Source organism: Ctenopharyngodon idella, chromosome 13 (genome assembly GCF_019924925.1).
Source record: "Ctenopharyngodon idella isolate HZGC_01 chromosome 13, HZGC01, whole genome shotgun sequence".
NCBI classification, from domain to species: domain Eukaryota; kingdom Metazoa; phylum Chordata; class Actinopteri; order Cypriniformes; family Xenocyprididae; genus Ctenopharyngodon; species Ctenopharyngodon idella.
Window position 1 is genome coordinate 15,960,560 of NC_067232.1, and position 22,015 is coordinate 15,982,574.

Sequence of the window (22,015 nt, forward strand, 5' to 3'; positions counted from 1 at the left end):
GAAAATAAATTAAAGAATTGTTGGAAGCTTATACTGCGTTCACGCCATAATTACCGTTGACTGAGATGACAACACGTGACGTTCTACTCTGAGCTGTTCAAAGACTGGGAATTATGCGTTTCTATGGCAACACTATTAACACCTAAATGAATCTGTAGTGGTAAGGTGGTACAGCGGTCTTGTTGTACAAGTAGGAGCTTTCAGAAAACTTCCAGTTTACAAATTGTAATTACGAGCTCTGAGGACGTGAAGGCTCCAATGCTCCAATGGTGGTGATGTTGAAGTCATGTGACCATGGTGTAGCTAGTTTATAGCCTATGTTTAGCTTTGTACTTCTGGTACTTCTGATTGGAAATTCATAAAATTTGTGTTCATTTGTGAAGATTATCATGATGAACAAAACCATCATAATTTCTGCAATATTCCAAAAGCCAATGGAAAAATCTCACTGGGTTTTTGTCTAGGGAACCAGGGTGATGTTAACTTCTGGGTTGGCCTACAAAAATATGTCATCGGCGTATGCTGCCGGTTAAGTCGTTGACTATCTATGACAGCTTCATTTGGATGTGGACACAGACATGGGCTGCATCCGAAATACTTCCCTACTATATAGTAGTAGTATGTATGTGACAAAATAAGTATGTATGAATTCACAGTACTTATGGAAGAGTAGGCAAAAAGTACCCAGATGACCAACTACTTCCAGCGAGATTCTAAACTGCACATACGATGGACACTTTACTATCCCATGAGGCCACGGGAGAGGATTTGTGAATGGCAGTGAAGTGATGCAACTGACGCTGGTATGTCAGTCCTGGGCTGCGTTCATATTACACACATTCATTCTATACAAATTCCGGAAAGGTTGGAACGGTTTTTAAATTTGAATAAAATGAAAACTAAAAGACTTTCAAATCACATGAGCCAATATTTTATTCACAATAGAACATAGATAACATAACAAATGTTTAAACTGAGAAATTTTACAATTTTATGCACAAAATGAGTTCATTTCAAATTTGATGCCTGCTACAGGTCTCAAAATAGTTGGGACGGGAGCATGTTTACCATGGTGTAGCATCTCCTTTTCTTTTCAAAACAGTGTGAAGACGTCTGGGCATCGAGGTTATGAGTTTCTGGAGTTTTGGTGTTGAAATTTGGTCCCATTCTTGCCTGAAATAGGTTTCCAGCTGCTGAAGAGTTTGCGGTCATCTTTGATGTATTTTTTTCTGTAGGTGAAAGATCTGGACTGCAGGCAGGCCAATTCAGCACCTGGACTCTTCTACGATGAAGCCATGCTGGGGAGCATATTAGCATATTGCTCTAAAACCTTTATATACCTTTTAGCATTCATAGTGCCTTCCAAAACATGCAAGCTGCCCATACCGTATGCACTTATGCACCCCCATACCATCAGAGATGCTGGCTTTTGAACTGAACGCTGATAACACGCTGGAAGGTCTCCCTCCTCTTTAGCCCAGAGGACACAGTATCCGTGATTTCCAACAAGAATGTCAAATTTGGACTCATCTGACCATAGAACACTTTTCCACTTTGAAACAGTCCATTTTAAATAAGCCTTGGCCCACAGGACACGATGGCGCTTCTGGACCATGTTCATATATGGCTTCCTTTTTGCATGATAGAGCTTTAGTTGGCATCTGCAGATGGCACGGCGGATTGTGTTTACCGACAGTGGTTTGTGTAAGTATTCCTGGGCCCATTTAGTAATGTCATTGACACAATCATGTCGATGAGTGATGCAGTGTCATCTGAGGGCCCAAAGACCACTGGCATTAAAATAAAGATTTCTCCAGTTTCTCTGAATCTTTTGATGATGTTATGCACTGTAGATGATGAGATTTGCAAAGCCTTTGCAATTTGACGTTGAGGAACATTGTTTTTAAAGTATTCCACAATCTTTTTACGCACTTCTTCACAGCTCTGCCCTTTACTTCTGAGAGACTCTGCCTCTCTAAGACATCCCTTTTATAGCTAATCATGTTACAGACCTGATATCAATTACCTTAATTAGTTGCTAGATGTTCTCCCAGCTAAATCTTTTCAAAATGTCTTGCTTTTCAGCCATTTGTTGCCCCCGTGCCAACTTTTTTGAGACCTGTAGCAGGCATCAAATTTGAAATGAGCTCATTTAGTGGATAAAAGTGTAAAATTTCTCCGTTTAAACATTTGTTATGTTATCTATGTTCTATTGTGAATAAAATATTATCTCATGTGATTTGAAAGTCTTTTAGTTTTCATTTTATTCAAATTTAAAAAACGTCCCAACATTTCCAGAATTCGGGTTGTATGTACCTACTCAAGAGGGTATGCGATTTTGGACGCAGCCATGGTCTCCTGGCCCTTTATTAATTGTAAGTAATACTGTACCTTTAAATACATTACATATTTACACACAATAATACATAATTATGTAATAATTTATCTCTAGGTCATGTTCCAAGACCGTTCAAGCTAGCAGTTATTAAGCCCCTCATTAAGAAACCACAATTAGATCCAAATGTATTGGCAAATTACAGACCCATTTCAAATCTTCCATTTATATCTAAAATACTAGAAAAAGTGGTGTCGGTCCAATTGTGCTCCTTCTTGCAAAAAAATGCTATCTATGAAAAATTTCAGTCAGGATTCAGGTCTCATCATAGCACAGAAACTGCGCTCGTTAAAATTACAAATGACTTACTTCTAGCTTCTGACCAAGGCTGTATCTCAATACTAGTGCTACTTGATCTCAGTGCTGCGTTCGACACTATAGATCATAAAATACTCCTAGATCGACTACAGAATTACACTGGTATTCAGGGACAGGCATTACGGTGGTTTAGGTCGTATCTATCAGACCGTCACAATTTTGTTTATTTAAACGGGGAAAAATCTAAGATAACGATAGTAAATTATGGAGTGCCACAAGGATCTGTGTTAGGCCCTCTGCTATTTTCAATATACATGCTGCCACTTGGTAATATTATAAGAAGACATGGAATTAGTTTCCACTGCTATGCCGATGATACTCAGTTATATATTTCAACACAACCAGATGAAAACTCTAAATTATCCAATCTGACAGAGTGTGTTAAAGAAGTAAAACATTGGATGATACGGAATATGTTATCTGTTTCTGATGCAGAAAAGTTAGTTCATGCTTTCATGACGTCTAGACTAGATTACTGTAATGCATTACTAGCTGGTTGCCCTGCTTCCTCAATAAACAAGCTACAGTTAGTACAAAATGCAGCTGCTAGAGTTCTTACCAGGTCAAGAAAATATGATCATATAACACCAATTTTATCATCTCTACACTGGTTACCTATTAAGTTCCGTATCGATTATAAAGTACTGCTAATGACCTACAAGGCTCTAAATGGTTTAGCACCTGTGTACTTAACCGATCTTCTATCGCCCTACAATCCTTCACGCTCTTTAAGATCACAAAACTCTGGACTTCTGGTTGTACCTAGGATATCTAAGTCCTCTAAAGGTGGGAAAGCGTTTTCACATTTGGCTCCTAAACTCTGGAATAGCCTTCCTGATAATGTTCGGGGCTCAGACTCGCTCACCCAGTTTAAATCTAGATTAAAGACGCATCTCTTTACCCAAGCATTCACATAATGAATCTCATATCAGATCAATTGCACATGACTATCTTTGCTTAATGTTATGAACAGCAGCTAAGCTAATTATTCTCCATTTGCTTTTCCGTTATCCTAATTATTGTTAATATGTATTTCATTTTTCCAGGAGCTCTTTGCTTCTACCTTCAATTAAATTGCTAACAGTGATTGTAAATTAATTGCCTAAATTATTACATTATTAGCTAACTGCATTCTCCAAATTGTAATGTTGACATGCATTCTCTGTAAAGCTGCTTTGAAACGATATGTATTGTGAAAAGCGCTATACAAATAAATGTGAATTGAATTGAATTGAATAATTACACTAACTGTTGCATCAACAATATGATGATATTCTAGCAATGATTTCCAACATTCACGTTTTTGTTTTATTTGAAAACCAATCAGGGTTTTAAGAGGCAGTAGGGGGTGACAAACGGAAAGCATTAAATTCTCAACATGTGAAATCATGTTTGATGCCAAAATATTACAATGATATCCAATGACTCCAAACAAAGAGCGCTGTTGTGCAAACATCCCACAACTGCATATGAGAACCTTGTTGAAAATGTTTAATTTTCGATGAAATGACAAAAGCCAGGCATTATGCAGCTACATCCTTTCCCATGGATTACATTGTATTTGCATGCGCTAGGCATTTGTAAACGCCATCAGAATTTTGATCCCCTTCTGCTTACATTTTAAAGGTTTAAAGTCTTTTGTGATCTCCAGCAGGCACAAGTCTGCTTTGAAACACAAACTGACATTTGGGACTTGCAGCTGGTTTACAGCCGAAGCCAAGATACCATTGATATGTTGTAAATGCGGTTAGGCCAAAGAGACATAAATATGTGCATTTTAACAAGCCAGCAACTGGCTTTAAGAGATAAACAAGTTAAAAGACTACTGTCATTTCCAACTACTGCTGTTAAAACCAAATGAAGAGGAACCATGCCAGGATCTTTAAGTATGCCAGTTTTCAAAAGTAAAAGTCTCTAACAGTACCTGGGTTTCCTCATGGACCATAAGTGAGACATTACCAGGTTCATTTCCAGAAACAACAGTTTTACAAAACAACTTCCACCATATGGTAGAAATTAATAGTTGTGTTTTAAATCGTTCTTTTTCCACACGTCACTCAAATGTATGTCAGTTCTATAATTCTAAACTGGTTCATTCAATTTGCAGCCTTGTTAAAGGGATAGTTCACCCAAAAATGAAAATTCTGTATTTCTTTCTTCTGCTGAACACAAAAGAAGATATTTTGAAGAATGTCAGTAACCAAACAGTTTTGATGGGCCCCATTGACTTTTTTTTTTTTCAACTGTTGGTTACCCATATTCTTCAAAATATCTTCTTTTGTGTTCAGCAGAAGAAAGAAATTCATACAGGTTGAAACAACTCGAGGGTGAGTAAAGGATGACAGAATTGTCATTTTTGGGTGAACTATCCCTTTAATTGTTTTATAATATTTGTGTTTAACATGACGTTACATTAGATAGAAATCCTGCACCATATGTTGCTTTCTAAGTGAGCAATAATCCACACGTGGGCCTCCATTTGGTAAACATTAAGGTAAATTCTTCTTTAACTGGACTGTGAATTTTCTCACTGACTGACGTTAAGTTAGCAAGTGCTGTCAACCAAAAAGTATAAATGTTAACAAGCCCAGCACCGCAGGCACCCATAACATGTTAGAGCCAGTTTTCCATGGAAACAGAAACAATGAAATGTTCACGAGTTTCTGCACGAGAACAGATACTGCCAGATGAAGATACGATGGCTGAAAAATTTACAATTATTAAACACTGCTCAATAACAACAGTGCAACAACAATGAATTTAATTGCAATCCACGGCTCTGTTGAAGCTTCTTGCTGGTATCTGGAATACTTGCCTTTCATATCACGCAGGGCACTCATTTATCCATTGTAGTAAAAATGACCTCAGAGGTCTTTAGTATTAATATTACTGTAATATTGTTGCAATGTTTGGCTTTTTGCAATTGTTTTGTACATTTTTTTACTACAACTTTAAGATAATGTACAGGTAGAAATCTAAAATATAATGTCCACATATTTCAACTGAAAGATGAATGCTGTAATAATACAGTTTGTCCACTAGAGGGACCCGCAGGATAAGAAATCTTTTAAGTCTAGTATTTTCGGTACATTTAGCAATATAGCGTGTGAATTATGTATATTATGTATATTACGATGTTATAATGAACTATACCCAGACAGCAACATAGTGTGGCCCGGATCCGGCCCATATCTGGTACATGTGGATTACATGCGGACCAGATGTGGGCCGACACTACGTTGATTTCAGGGTATGCCTTTATCCACTGATGCTGTAAGTTGTTCAAAGCGTTTCTAAGGATGCTGATTTTTAGAAGGCAGCTGTCTGACTCGTAGATGGCGAATAGGAACATGGTTTGTGTAACATAGCAACACATTATTAGCTGTTTGATAATGTAGTCAAGCCAAAGGCTAATCATTTCAATTACAGAGTGTGTCCGACGTAGAGAGCAATACATAAAACACATTACCATTCATACATCGGCTTGTAGACAAATCTGTATTCGCTCTTCCACTTCTTCTGAATCAGTTTCTGGTTCAAACATATATGGCTGAATTAAACCAGTATTTCCACTTGCCATTGTGTAGCGTTTACTACAGTAAATTTAACCAAATGGATCAGGTAGTCTGAGCTGGTGTGATTGAGTGGAGGCGGGGACAAATATTCATGGAAATGCGTATACTAAATGAAGCAAGGGTGTAAAGTTACATTCTATTTTAAAGCATGAAAAAAAAAATATTTTCACAAAAAAAAAAAACATTTAAATTGGTCATTTTGGTGATCAAAGATGAGTTTTAAGGGATAAAATAATTTACTACAGGGGGACTTCTCCATGCTTAATAGAGTTAACATGGAAAATGTGCCCTGCTGTAGTAGATATTACTGGTGGAAAACAAACACTTTTAAAATGAAAGTGAGCCAGTGAGTCCTCTGCTGCCATCTAACGGTTATAATGGTAATTTTGTCATTCTACTCAATAATATAGTTATTTTCACAGGTTTTGCTTTTGTGTTCATATTTAGACATTATAAAATCACTATTATAACATTTACAATCACATTTTGTCAATGTTTATCACTTCATTTGTACTTGAGTATCAGTTTTGACAACTGTGATACATTATGATTAATGTGAAACCTGAAAATGGTTTTATAAAAAGGATGCTTGCAGTAATCTTTTTGTTACCTATCATTTATTTCAAATATCTATATAAAAAAATGTATGTGAATGTATGTGTGTAAGCATGCTTAATGTGCATTAAGTATTATTGTTTAAGCCTTTCATTTCTCTGTATGTATGTTTTAGCATATTCTCCATAATGGATATGGTTTGGTGTCAGCCTTAGATTTCGGGTTTGCCTATAGACCCTAACAGCATGTAAGCCACGTGGTCTTATACCTCTTGAACCCCATTAATTGCCGTTTGCAGCTATATTTATTTTTTTATTATTTATTAATTTATTTGTTAGTAGATACATAATAAGCTGTATAATTATCGCAAAAAGTGCAAAATTACCCCCGGCAGGATTATCAGGACACCACAGCTGTACTGTACCTTATTCCTTACATGCTTTATATAGCTATTTGCATAAAATGATGTGATGGATGGTTGTGTCTAATAGCCAATTATAGCTGTGATTAATTGTCCACAGCCATGTCTTATTGGCTCTGGATCTGTTTTCTGTAGCCTGTACTCCCTCTGATATGGCTGTCATTAAATACAGCTGTCAAATGATATATTCTCACTTCTGGTCCCCCTTGGCTGCTGTCTGCATTGCGATGTAGGTCTGTGAAAAGTTTTGACATGCTTGTTTGCAGAAAATATCACTACATTGTGTTACCATTGAAGGATTTTTTTTTTATTATTTTTCTTAATTCGTTGAAACCATCTTTCAAATCATATCAGCCAACTTCCTCATTAAAGGGGTTCATTGTTTCATTACAATGTTGAGCTACAACAGTATGGGTAAATATTGTGTCTATGCTTGACATTGCTGATTGTGTTTCAGTTTACCGTCAGAAATATTTGCTTGTCTGGTTGCAGGGTTCAGAGAGCTGCTCAAACAGCACAGGTCAGAGTGGGAAGGGAGTCTCTTAGTGTTCTGGCTAATCACATGTGAATGTGAAAACATAAAGTAGTTCCCATTAGACTGGCTCGGAAGTTCAGTATCCTGGGAGGCAAGTAAAAAAAAAAAAGGCTTTCAGCTCCTCAACATAAACCAGCACCTTTATGACACAGGCACTCGTGACTGTCTGAGTTAACAGCTGAAAGCTTTGCCGTAGCTTTCTCGGTTATATAAAGCATGAGAGTTTATCTTTGACATTCAGGTTTGTTCATGGATAAGGGTGCCTAAATGTCTTGTACTGATTACACTCACCCATTGACCTTATCAGGTTCACAATCAGTACAGCCAAGTTATAATTCTAATAATGAATCAATGAAGCAGGTCATGCTCCGTGGAAAGAACAGAAGTCCATAGAGGCTCATAAATGAATACTCCAAAGGTGTGGCATGCCAAATCCCTCATTTTTCCAGAACTTAATGATTCTCCAACTGTTTTGGGCGTGTGTCTTCACAGCACAGGAGCCAGACCTCCCACTGTGCCTAAACCACAGTTTTATATACGGCCTGCTGCTAGACACAATTTTGTGAGCCCCCTCACCACTAACCCAACCCCCCAACTGTCTGGTGTTGCCATTAAAGCATTAAATATTGTTGTCAATAGATAGATAGATGACAGACAGACAGAGAGATAGATAGATAGATAGATAGATAGATAGATAGATAGATAGATAGATAGATAGATAGATAGATAGATAGATAGATAGATGAAACAAAACTGCACTCATGTACAACTGTCAAGGGGAACAACTAGACTAAATTGCTTGAATATGTTACAGATGCAAGTATATTATCTGTACAATGGCGACCTCTACTGGAAAATATTTCCTAGTACCTATATTATATAGGTTAATGTGTTACAAGATTTATGAATGAAAAATAAAATATATAGATTTCATTTAAATAGAATATAAAAATATTAATTAGAGTCATATTAATAATGTTATTAGTACATTTTTTTTATTAATGCTAATTAATAATAAGAAGAAAGAATGTTTTTTTACGTTTTATATATTTTCTGGTAGCCTACAATCAATTCCAGTGATAAAATGGACACACTGTGGTTTTTGTCAACTCCTCTCTTTTTGACATAGGAACAAGAGACTTTCCACTGCTACAAATGTCATTCCTCTTCTGGAGTGCCTTTGTGATGAAAACAAATCTGCTGAATTTTAGTAGACCTCGATGTACTGAGCAGTCATGCACAGGGTCACATGCCCTCTCATAAACCCGCTGACGTTTAGAGGGCCTTTTTGAGACCCTCTTGTTTACAGATCTCATGGACTAAGCTCTTGAGTAATCACACTTTGGCGCAGATGTCACTAAATATATCTGCTCATAATGGCTGCGCAATCGTGACAGAGTAATCTAGTGATCCTGCTTATTTACGCGGCTATAACTGGCTGACACAGAATCATAAATAGATTTTCCCCACAAAAAAGAAAAACATAGGCTATTTTCTTGTGTCAAAAGTATTCTTGTGTATTTAATGTAATAATCGAGAGACTAATTTACTCTAATTTACTACTATGGTAAAGGTTTGAGCATTAATATAATTGACCAATGCTTTTGGAAGGACACCAAGCCCGTCAGCATTACCTCATTAATATTCATGAGCAAAGCATTCCCATTGGAAGGTCGCAATGCGATGTCAACATAACCTTATTGCGATTATAAGAAGTCCTACGTACAAGAAATATTTGGAAATAAGGTACATAGAGAAATAATTTAATAGCCTACTAACAATATGATGTTTTTTTAAAAGGTTATCGAGTAACATCGGAATGGCACACAAGTATTCATGGACTTCGCCTTTGCCATAGTAAGATTCATTCTTTCCTCGCCGGTGCCAAGTCACAGTAAACTGTTCTTGGATCTGTTATTTTGGAAACAATTAGGTGGAAGTGACGCAAGCTGAGGAGGGTGGAGTTGCGGCATGTGTGTTTGGTTGGTAACAGCTGAATGGAAACGGATACATGGAGCGCTCCTATAGAAATACGATGCATGACAGCAAGCTCTGCTTAAAAGAAGTCACCATTATCCTAGAGAGGTTAGAAACGACACGAGCGATGACAGTGCGCGTCTTCCAACAAGAAAATACCACGGCTGTATTATGGTTTTGACATTTATAATAGTTGTATAATTTGTAATACTTCTCCTATCTCAGAAGCTCATCACTGTTTGGAATATTTTTGTTCATGACTGTCTCTAATATAATCGAAGTGGAGGAACCACGTTTGGGGGACTGTAATATGAAAAAAGAAGCTTCCGAATTATTAGGGTTTGTTCCGCAAAAAGATATTGTTTACAACGAACTTCTGCCTTACAAGGACAAACTAGACGAAGAGTCCAATGAAACTTTGGCACAGATAAAAGGAAACCTCGGCCGAGCCGTCCAACTCAGAGAGATATGGCCTGGTGTCTTGTTTTGGACGAGGAAACTTTCCACGTAAGTATTTAGCTCATCAGACATTATCCAGGACTCATCCTGATAGTTTTATCTGCCAACGAAATTAAATTATGGGGTTGTTCCTAGAATGTCTGAATCATAAATGCATTCCCTTGATCTTAATATCATGGAAACAGGAAAAGTGATTTTGTATTTGTATTTAGATTTACAGGAATACTGAATGACCCCTTTGTATTTAGGAGGATAAAGCAGACTAGGGTAAAAAAAAAAAAAAAAAAACCTTGCGTTTTAAATAGAGCGCTAATCAGAGTGCGCGCTGACTGCTGATGCGCATGCGTAGTCAACTTCACTTGCGTCATTGTTCAAACAAACTAGAAGGGCGTTCAATTTGATCACGTTGCGAAATTATAACTGCGTATAGGATAAAATACTTCATTACCTTGAGTTATTTAGGTTTAAGTTATTTTTTAACGATAACCCATTGATCATAAATACAATAAGCTTTGGCAACAACGTTATGTTTTGATGTTAAAAGGTGTATATTATCAAATGTCATTGCAGTGAAGGTAAGGAAATGGCCGGTGCTGTGTTCAACAAGCTATATTTTGTCAGTGATTGCAAAATGACTTGTTGGTCATGTTTTTGCCACTCAGTGCTATTTTAAGAGCACAACAAACACAAACCGTCACTGATGTCAGACTGCTTGTGACTATGAGATGCAATACTCATCTGTAAACAGTAAACATTCAGGGAAATATTGTCCTCAGTGTCATCCGAGCCATTTGAGTAAGCCAAGACATCATAATCTTCCTCACTAAATCTATTCATGGCTCTCCAGATTGTCTGTCTTTTTGGTATGACCAGAATGTATGCTATGTCCATGTTTTGGAGATGTCCCAGAGTCAGTAGTCGTGTCCCAAATCACGCACTATGCACTTATACATTATGTACATATATGCGCCATGTACTGTATAATTTTATTAGGTTATTTTGTCATTCATCATAGGAGTTTGATCATCTCCCCTCCCCCTCCGCTACGTAATTAAAGCTGCGACAGTGCATGAAGTGTCCAACATGACAAATATATATATATATATATACACACACACACACACACACATATATACACACATATATATATGTGTGTGTGTGTGTGTGTATATATGTGTTATACATACATATATATATATATATACATACATACATACATGCATACATACACACACACATTATTAATTTTGTGATTTAATTCATATTCTCCGGTGTAAATTCAGCAATCAGAAACCTTTTTTTTTACTGTGGTACTGAAAGATTTAGAAAACTATATAGTTACTTTTATGGAGAGTACAAACAAAAAAGCTGTTAAAACTGTTTGTTTATTTAATAAATTTAAGATTTTGTGAAATGGCAAGGCCTTTTTTTATTTTGTTTATTTGTATTATTTAGATATTATTTATTTTTATTATTTTTGGTAGCTATATAAGTATAATATATATATATATATATATATATATATAAGTACACCCTTTGCAGTTTTTGTTGTAATTGTTGTTCAAGCATTCATAACAAAAAATAAATAGTGTCCAACCATCTACACTTCATTTTTTTTTTTTTTTTTTTTTTTGGTTAATTAAGTGCATCATCCGGGTATTTAAAGTGCACTTTTTCTTTTTGAAATTTCAAGTGTGAACACACTATTTATACTACAAAACGTTATAGAATAGTGCATACGTACGTGAATTAGGACACGCATAGTAGTGTTTGTGTAAGGAGTTGTCTCTATGTGCACTTAGGTGTTTAGGACATGGCTTTCTTTATCACTGCCAGTCAAGAAAGCATCCCAACAAAGCCCTCTTGGCAAGGCGTTGGCATTGCCGGCCTAAGCACAGATACTATAGTATCCTAGTCTGACCTAGATTATCCGATTGTGTCAGGTCAGCCATGAGTCCAATTTCTTTTCATTGGAAATCGAGCTTTGATAGCTCGACCTAAATCTGTGATTTACTTGGGTATCACATGTTGCTTTTATGTTTCAACATGGAGCAATTGAAAATGCATCCAAAAGGAATCCTTTAGGGCAATCTAAATTTGTTTAGATTTTATGCATAGATGCACATCATTGATATGATCTAACATGACTACACTAATCAGCCTGAACTTCATAAATTCAGAACACTCTCTATTGTAAAACTGATAATAACCACAGATCTGTTTCATATCATACAACTCACCATCATAACTGTTAATATAAGAGGGAGACACAATATAGTTTGAATAAAGTGTTACTTTTTAATACTAAAAACCCCACAATCCCTCCTTGTCCTTCAGGTACATGCGATTATATGGAAGGAAGTTCAGCAAAGAGGACCATGTGCTTTTCGTCAAGCTGCTGTACGAGCTGGTCACCATCCCCAAACTGGAGATCAGTATGATGCAGAGCTTCGCCCGTCTCCTCATCACCCTGCTGAAGTAAGATTGACTTTCATGCACTCATGACCATGGCATCAACACAGGAGGCACAGAGATTGTCACTAGTGTAGGGCATTTCTGTAGTAGTTTGCAAACTATTTAGCCCAGCCATAAAGATTGATATTCTTAATTTTAAGAAGATAATACCAGATTATTCCTTTTTTGTTGTTGTTTTATGGAATTACTCTCTGGAATTATTCTCTCTACATCTGTGTCTGATTTAAAGCTGGCAGAATGCTAGATCTAACCAGTTGTAAATGACTGATATAACTGCAGTTTGTAGTTTGCAATAAGGCGGATAATCCATGGTTAGCTGTGCGTTGCATTGACGTGAATGCATTCCACTTCACGTCAGGTGGTTCTTTGCCTCCACGTCTTGCATTAAAATCGTTTAATGCAGAGCTCGCCTTGGATTATGCTTTATATATACAACAATTTTTTTTGTATAATGGCTTCTGTAAACAGTATAAACTTTTTTTTTTATACCAGTGCAAATTAGAATAGCTAATTGGGGCCATCTTGTAACTGTAGCAAGACGGCTTCAGGGGACTTAAGTATTAATTTAACGGTGAAACCTTTTGCCAACTGATTAGAGGCTCAGAAGTCCCCAACAAATACACAAAATCATGTTACATCTAAATAGACTATCTAGCTGTTATATGTTTTATAATATACATTTATTTTTAGGTCAATTGTTTTCTTCTTGTAATGCAGTTTAAGCTTTAAGATAGTCTACAATTAAGATAATACATTAATTAAGTAATTTAAAAAAATCTAAATTTTATTTATGTAGCCGTGTAATAATTGATTTGTCAACTAACATACATATCCCTTACAGATTTGTAATCACAGAGTGGCAGAACAGCTCTTGAGATTTGAATATCCACCCACACCTATGACCTATGTGAAGAAAATCATCTTGTTTAAATGGTTTTGTCTTCCAGGAAGAAGGAGCTGCTTTCAAGAGAGGACTTAGAATTGCCATGGCGACCCCTGTATGAGTTGCAGGACAGGATCCTGTACTCAAAGACAGAGCACCTCGGCCTGAACTGGTTTCCCAGGTACGTGCATATCCCATCAGAGACGTTATAAAAAGTGGATTAAAGCAGCAATAACTTAATCTCAACATTTGAAAATTTTGGTTATTTTGATTTATCACTTCTGCCAAATACTTGCATCTCTATTCAATAAAACAGACAATAAATGTGCTTAAATAGTTACCCTAATAACTTCCATCCCAGCTTTGTTTTTGATATCTGTCACAGGGAATTTGCACACATCTTAGAAGTGGTGCTGATGTTGAGCATCTCATAAAAATGTTGTCTTAGTTGACAGGAAGTGCTGAGTGTGCCTGTCTTTTTATCTCCTCTCATGTTCAGTTCTCTGCGGCCACGCTCTTCCTCTAAACACATACTCGTTAAACTTGCTCAGAGGTGGTAAGGACCATGTTACTTTATGTTAATATTTAAAGGTGCACTCAATAATTTTTGAAACGTTTCACTGGCTCTTATTTCGTCCCAGTGGTCTTTGACTTTATACTCACTTTGTTTGACTTTAAATCTGTTGCTGTGGATGCATGACATTTTTGCTGGTGCACAATAACAATGTCTGTTTGTCTTTTTGTTCCTTGTTGATCATCAATGTATATTCTCCATCTCATACTACACACATCAATGAAATAGATGTTTTTTGATTTATTAAAAATTAAGTTTCACAAGATGACAACTAAGTGATTGTACTTAGAGCTGTTCACATCCTTTACTTTTTGGAAATGTTAGTTTCTGTTTAAATGACTCCTTATGCCAAAATGGTTCCATGTCTGACTTCAGATATGTTATAACTATCCTGTATTATTAAGATATTATTAATGGTAAAAGTATAGATAATACCAAACAGAAAAAAAAATTATAAATAGCTTATTATCTTTTACAGCCAAAGCTGCTGCTATTTTCACTGTGTTTACATAACATCATAATGGTCAAGTAAGCGTTATGTCATTTAATTCTGAAATCTGTATAAAGAAAAAATTATTTAAAATAAAACTCTAAATAAAAATTATTATACTATTATTAAAAATATTAATATTATATATATGATTACTGAGTGCACCTTTACCAAATGAGATGCATGTCACATTGCACAAAAAAAAAAAAAAAAACTGACATCCAGACACAGGCTGTTGGACTCGCACTGTGAAAACCAATGCTTTGCTGCTTTCACACCATTTAATAACACTTTGTTGCTCTCAATTGGAATGCCCAAGCCAACACACGGTATTGAACGTTGTTTATGAGTGCTGAGCTTGTTTGTAGCGTCTGTTTTCCCCCATGCTCTTTAATGCAGACATCTGATACTCCAGTATCCTTGTTGGCTCCCACTACACGGGCTGCAGCAGTGAATCCTTACTGAGGATCACATTCTTTCCTCTGTATGAGTCCAGAGGTGAAAGATTACTTTGGCCTGTTTCAAAACAAAGGTCGTCAGGTTCAGAGGCCCTGTCTGGGTGTTACATACCTGCAATTTTTTGGTGACAATCACAGGCTTGTTTACATTTGTTTAGCTGTGTGATTTTTATGGTGCATGTGTTTGATGGGTTTCATGCAAGTGGTGTGTGATTTGATGTTTTGGTAATGAAGAACAGAATTTCATGAAATAACCCCTCCATTTTAGATGCTCAGGATAAGGGTGTTGATAAAACTTTAAAAATAGCTTTGCTGACCAGCTTTAAAGCAGTATATAGGACACAGATGGACAATCAGCCCAATAAAAACTCTACTTCCCAAAAGTTCTTCTGCCACTATACTCATCCCTGCCTTTTTGGGTTTATAACAAGAGACCGAGGAGAGTTTTTGTAATGCATGATTGGGTCTAACAACACTAGTGTGTTGGTCTTGTTTATTGTAGAATTGTTTGCATGGAATTAATGTGGTGTTGTATCTAGTGTTGGTCACTTTCAAGTTTCTCTTTCGTCTGCAGCTCAGTGGAAGCAGTTCTGAAGGCCTTAATCAAGAACTGCAGGCCGTAAGTACTTTCTTACATATCTATCTTCTGGGGGGTGTAATGATACCCTCATGTCACAATTTGATACATATCACAATACTGAACTTATGAAACGATATTATTGCGATACCCCAAGACATTTTTTAAAAGGTTAACAAAAATGAAGTGTTGATTAAAATGCTAAATGTGGTATTACATTGGGAGTGGAAATGAATAGGCTTGGACTTGGTGCTGGTAACCCAATGCACAGGACAATGGTGACACCAGAATAAAAATATTCATGATTCTGAAGCTGAAAATACAGAATTATTTTAGACGTGTATGCTTGCATTCTAGATATATTTAAAATAATGTAGGCCACTTTTTACTGGTGTAACAAGACATTTGGCATTATCAGGACTCCAAATATTCCCCTATTGCATTATTATACATTTTATATATATATATATATATAGTAGTTTAATGTAGTACTGACACTAAAACTCTGTAAATATGAAGTTTTTCTCACACAGTAATTTTCATTTTGGGTGAACTATACACTATACATATTATTGCATTTTTGTATTGTGATATATTGTGACATGATAAATTGTTACACCTCTACTATCTTCTGTTTCATTATCCCAGAAATACACTATCAATCAATATTTTGGGGACTATTCCTATTCATCAAATATTATTAAGCACAAAATGATTAAGCATCACAGCTATTTTCAACATTGATAATAAAAGGGAATGTTTCTTGAGCACCTAATTAGCATAATATAATTATTTTTGAAGAAATAGTTCTGGAAAACATTTGCTTAAATGTTTGAAATGAGCTTTGAAGTTTTGATCACCACTTCCCATACTGTAATTCGAGTTATTTCATAGTTTTCTTGCCTTTTAGTATATATAAAATATATATATAAAACACGTGTCCAACCTATGCAAAGGTGTGTCCAAACATTTGACTGGTAGTGTACATAAACACTGCTCAGAGTTTCTCCCTAGGCATTTAATCCTGTTTCATGCTATTTTAATTTGGCTTTGTGGGAGTTTCCTGTCTCTGAGAGACTGAAGTGTCCCAGGATCAATGCAATCCGTTCCTCAGCAGGAGGTCAAAAAGGACATCATATCCTTTAACAGCAGACTATTAAAATTAGGATAAAACTGTTCAATACTGAAAGATCTTTTTTAATACATTATAAGTAAAATAGAAAGAGACAGACAATATGATTGCCTGGTTTCTACTTAAAAACAGTGACATAAAAGCGACTCTATGGAGTTATCTAGGGTGAGGTGAGGCTGCATGTTCAGAGCTCTTCTCGGCTCATCTGGGATTACAGAAAAGGTTGTCATGTGCCCAGTCAGTAAAGTCCATACTTTTAGTTTGTACAGATAACGTACTGTTTGCAGATTGCTCATGAATGGGCCAGTAGATGATCGACAGGCACTGGATGTCGGGATTCTTGATGTGGCTTAGAACGACGGACTGTAATCCTTTTACAGAAGCACATTAACCAGTTATCCAGTTAATAAGTGTACTTGTCCTACATACAGTTTACCATGACATTTAGTACTTTTCATATTTAAATCTTTAAAAAAAAGAGGAAAAAAGACAGCACATCACAAAGGTTTAGTATTGTTATATGTATGCATAACACTTGAGGTCAGACATCAGCAACAACAACATTTCAATCATTCTCTGTCTGTCTGTGTTTGTATGTGTGCAGTTATTTTCCAGAATCAGCAACACAGGAGATGCTGGATGAGTGGAAACCTCTGATGTGCCCTTTTGATGTGACCATGCAAAAGGCGATGGGATATTTTGAGCTCTTCCTGCCCACCACTCTTCCCCCAGAGCTGCATGATAAGGGCTTTAAGTGAGCACTGCCTGAACCTTATTATAACACACTTTGAGTCCTTGCACAGTCAGTCAGTCCTATTAGACTTTCTGCTAGACTTGAAATATAGAGAAGATTATTTTAGCACATACACACACACTACCATTCAAAGCTTTGGGGTTAGTAAGATTTTTAATATTTTGGAAACAATTCTCTAATGTGCACCGAAGCTACATTTATTTAATCACAAGTATAGTAACAGTAATATTGTAAAATATTATTACTATTTAAAATAAATGTTTTCTATTTTAATATATTTTAAAATGTAATTTATTTCTATAATGGCAAAGCTAAATTTTTCAACAAGGAAAAATAATACTGACCCTAAACTTTTAAATGGTAGTATATATGTTGCAGAATGTACCACGAGAGATGGATGAACAGCCATTGTTATTTTTTGTATGAAATTTAATTTGAAGTCATACATACAAACTAGAATGTAAAAACCTAAAAGAAATCACAATTTGATTTACTTTCTTACTTTATTCAAATCATTCAAAAAAAAAAAAAAAGAGGAAATAAAAGGTTGATAAAGGAATGTTGTAGTCATAGAATTTAAATTGTATATTTAAATATTGTATGTAACTGTCACATATCCAATACAAATACTATTTTTTTTTCCAGAGTTAAAAATACACTAAAATACCTTCTTCTTATGTTTTTCTTCAGACTTTGGTTTGATGAGTTGATAAGCCTGTGGGTGTCGGTACAGAACCTTCCAAGCTGGGAAGTGGTGAGTATAATTGTCTCACTATAGAATTTTAACTCTGTGGATTTCTGTTCACGACCTCAGTATTTTATTACATTAGTGTTAACCCCATTTCGTCTGTTCCAGAATCTTGTCAGTCTTTTTGCACGACTGGCAAATGACAACATTGGTTACATAGATTGGGACCCTTATATACCAACGGTGAGATGGTCACTCTACTTCCATCGTAGAAAGATAACGCTCCAAAATTTCATTCAGCTGTCTGTTTTCAGTAACTGGTTTCTTGTTTAAATGATTTTCATGTACATGATAAGCCATTAAATCCAGAGCTAGTTCAATGTTGCTGCTTATTCAGTTTGTATTCTGTCTGTTTTCAGATCTTCACTAGGACCTTGAGGAGTCTTAATCTTCCTGTAGGATCCAGTCAGATGTTGGTTTCCAGATATCTGACGAATGCCTATGACATCGGTCATGTGGTCGTCTGGATTTCTGCTTTGCTGGTCAGTGTAAAATAAAGGCACCTTCCTCTGAAAATATGCTATTGGAAAACCATCATATTATAATGTAATAAATTTGCTTTATATTTCATAATGTGTTTTAGGGAGGGCCCAGCAAACAGACCCAGACCCAGCTCAGTGGCCTTTTCAACAGCATCGCCTCATTTTTCCACCCGTCTAACCACGGCCGCTGGCTGGTGAGTTACTGCTAGAGGTTTTGGATTCTGATATTTATGCATAATTTCTACTTTATTATAAATAAATGTCATATCAAATTAAAAATATAATAATATTTATAAGTATAAACAAATTGAAAATAAGAATCAACAAATCCCCTGGATTATCCAGACATTACCACATTTTTTGTTTTGTTAAATTTCCATTAAAAACAAAGAAGAGCAAAATGAACAAGGTCTTCAAGTTTCTATCTAGATTTTAATCGGTCTCCCAGAATGCTTTAGAAGAGCCTGCAGCTGTGCCCATTTTAAACACAGTGCTGCTATCAACAATACATGCCATTCTTTTTCTAGAAGCATCTCCTCATAGACGAGGACAGCTCATCTTTCCAGGGATGTGTGTTTGCTTTGTCTGAGGGAGGCATCTAGTTGTCACAGTAAACCCTGCGAAAGCTTTGTCCTTTTATTGTCGCCACATTGTTGCCATATTACTTTGGCTTCCCCTTTCAGCCTGCTGTTAATGAGATGTTCAGTCTGTAGAACATCTGATTTGTTTTCAGAAGCTTACAGAAAGTGTTCTTCCTTTGATGACGCAAATGAATTGTGTGATTTGTGGTGGGCATCACAGGGTACAAAACACTTTATGGCAGGATAGAATGCTCACTTGTTAAAATGGGAATCTGAAGTTGAAGTTAACATCCATCCCTTTGATCAAAAGGCAGTTACAGTGCCTTTTTTTTTTTTTTTTTTTTGTGACAGTAAATGCTCAGTAGAACTGAAAATTAATAAGATGAAATCAGAGAGCTTTCTGTCCCTCCATAGACAGCTACACAACTGACACTTTGATGCTTCAAAAAGTTCATAAAGAGATCGTAAAATCAATCTATATGAAGTTTGCTTGTTTGCTTGACGCATGCGAGAACCAATGAGGTTCATTCTCGTGCGTTACACTGCACGTTTGAGCTTCCAGAAGAAGTTTGTTCTCGCGCGTCAAGCAGGTTCAGTTGAGCTTCTGTTTGTGTTCACTGATCAATGTTTATAAAAGCCTAAATTATATCTGTTAATCATATAAAGCGACTTGAATCTCTTCAGAACATTTGGACTGCCCTATAACTGCTAAATATTAATATTTGATCAAAGGGATGGATATTAACTTAAACTTCAGATTATCGTTTCAACAAGTGAGCATTCTGTCCTGCCGTATGTGGTGGGAAGTGGTGAGTATGAGTGTCCATTTAAAAGGATAGTTCACCCAAAAATGAAAATTATGTCATTATTTACTCCCCCTCAAGTTGTTCCAAACCTTTGTTCTGCTGTACACAAAGGAAGATATTTGGAAGAATGTTTGTAACCAAGAATTACACAGAATACACAAGATTTACACAGAGTAACACAGAATTTTCATTTTGGGGTGAACTATCCCTTTAAGTTTGTTCATTCAGTCTGTTTCCCTGTTGTAATAATATCATTATGGTCAGAGCTCCATTTCCAATCCATTTCCTTCCTACTCCCTTTCACTGTAATGAAAAAAAAGTACTAATAATTTTGGATGTTCCATAATCAGTTTTGTTCAAAATATTTATTTATTTATTATTAAATAATAAATAACTGTCTTATTTATTTTGCTCCATCCTTCCCCAGATGAAACTCATGAAGCTCCTTCAGCGTTTACCTGCCAGCGTTGTGAAACGTCTGCATCGAGAACGTTACCGGACGCCAACTTGGCTGACCCCTGTTCCTGAAAGCCACCTTCTCAGTGAGCAGGACATCACAGACTTTGTGGAGAGTATGAAGCAGCCTGTCCTGCTTTCTATGTTTAGCAAAACCGGCAGTCTGGATGCTGCCCAAGCCCTGCAAAACCTTGCCCTGCTCAGACCTGAGTTGGTCATTCCTCCAGTGCTGGAGAAGTAAGTCTGTGTGTGTGAGTGTGTGTGTTTGTTTGTTTGTTTAAAGCACATGCTAATGTGTTTTGAGTGAACCATTACATTAAGACTACATAAATTGATGATGAGTGGATGGTGTGCTTGAGCATTGTCACATAAAAGCATTTTTTTCTCATTTAAGGACATATCCCGCCATGGAGACCCTCACTGAGCCTCACCAGCTGACCGCCACTTTAAGCTGTATGATCAGTGTGGCGCGGACCCTGGTGGCCGGGGGCCAGAGGTTTCCAGAGGGTCCCACACACATGCTGCCTCTCCTCATGAGGGCTCTCCCAGGGATTGACCCCAATGACTTCAGCAAGTGTATGGTGAGAGTCTATCCAAGACAGTGTTGCTATTGTTAACTAAAACTAAGTTGAACCATTAAATTTATTAAAACTAAAAATAAATAGAATATAAATGAATTTGAAATAAATATATAAGATAAAAAAAAGCACATGAAATTACTAATACTAAAAGCTCATTCAAATAGTATATAAATAAATAATACTACAGTAACACTGGAGGAAGATAATAGGTGATTTTTTTTTTTAATGATTATATATTTCCATCCTAAGTAAGAATATTATAAATTATAGTGTAACACTTTTGTGCCAACCAGGCACTACTCAAGTTTCAAGTGTCGTGCAGGGATGACGTCAGAACCTGGAAGACTAATTCGCCCCTTGGGCAGTTTACGTTGTAGAATGTCTAGACTTTTTTGTTTTCTTATTGCTAGTCTTGTGGAGGTTTGTATGTTTTCAAATATTTGTTTTTGTTTTTTTCAGATCACATTCCAGTTAATAGCAACTTGTGTTACTCTTGTGCCATTGGTGGACTGTTCTGCTGCTGTTCAGACAAGAAATGACCTCACACAGGTGATCCTGTCCTCCTGTCCTTAGATTATCTTTACGTGTCATGGTTCATGTGGGACTCAGACTTTTCTTTGATTTTCTTTGTGCAGGTGGAAAAAGAGTTGTGTTCAGCCTCTGCAGAGTTTGAGGATTTTGTTCTTCAATTTATTGATAGGTACAGAACTCAGAATACCATATGAATACTGTACATGTGTTTTTCTTTCTGTATCTTCATTCACCCTCTCATGTTTGTGTATT

The 22,015-nt window shown here is 36.3% G+C and overlaps 1 protein-coding gene across 4 annotated transcripts in view; it reads left to right on the plus strand.

The window, feature by feature from the left end:
- Positions 1–9,694: 9,694 nt before the first annotated feature.
- psme4a (proteasome activator subunit 4a) overlaps positions 9,695–22,015 on the plus strand; it is a 32,165-nt gene continuing 19,844 nt past the window's right edge. Inside the window, exons 1-14 of one of the 4 annotated variants that reach the window (XM_051918186.1) lie at positions 9,695–10,283; positions 12,573–12,713; positions 13,658–13,774; positions 14,093–14,149; positions 15,690–15,734; positions 17,429–17,578; positions 18,269–18,332; positions 18,435–18,509; positions 18,686–18,808; positions 18,910–19,002; positions 20,623–20,888; positions 21,046–21,232; positions 21,692–21,781; positions 21,868–21,932. In XM_051918186.1, the coding sequence (XP_051774146.1) occupies positions 10,033–10,283; positions 12,573–12,713; positions 13,658–13,774; positions 14,093–14,149; positions 15,690–15,734; positions 17,429–17,578; positions 18,269–18,332; positions 18,435–18,509; positions 18,686–18,808; positions 18,910–19,002; positions 20,623–20,888; positions 21,046–21,232; positions 21,692–21,781; positions 21,868–21,932 (1,724 nt within the window). In that variant the 5' untranslated portion in view covers positions 9,695–10,032. The remainder of the gene's footprint in view (positions 10,284–12,572; positions 12,714–13,657; positions 13,775–14,092; positions 14,150–15,689; positions 15,735–17,428; positions 17,579–18,268; positions 18,333–18,434; positions 18,510–18,685; positions 18,809–18,909; positions 19,003–20,622; positions 20,889–21,045; positions 21,233–21,691; positions 21,782–21,867; positions 21,933–22,015) is intronic. The other 3 variants (XM_051918187.1, XM_051918189.1, XM_051918190.1) reach the window with 3 other exon arrangements.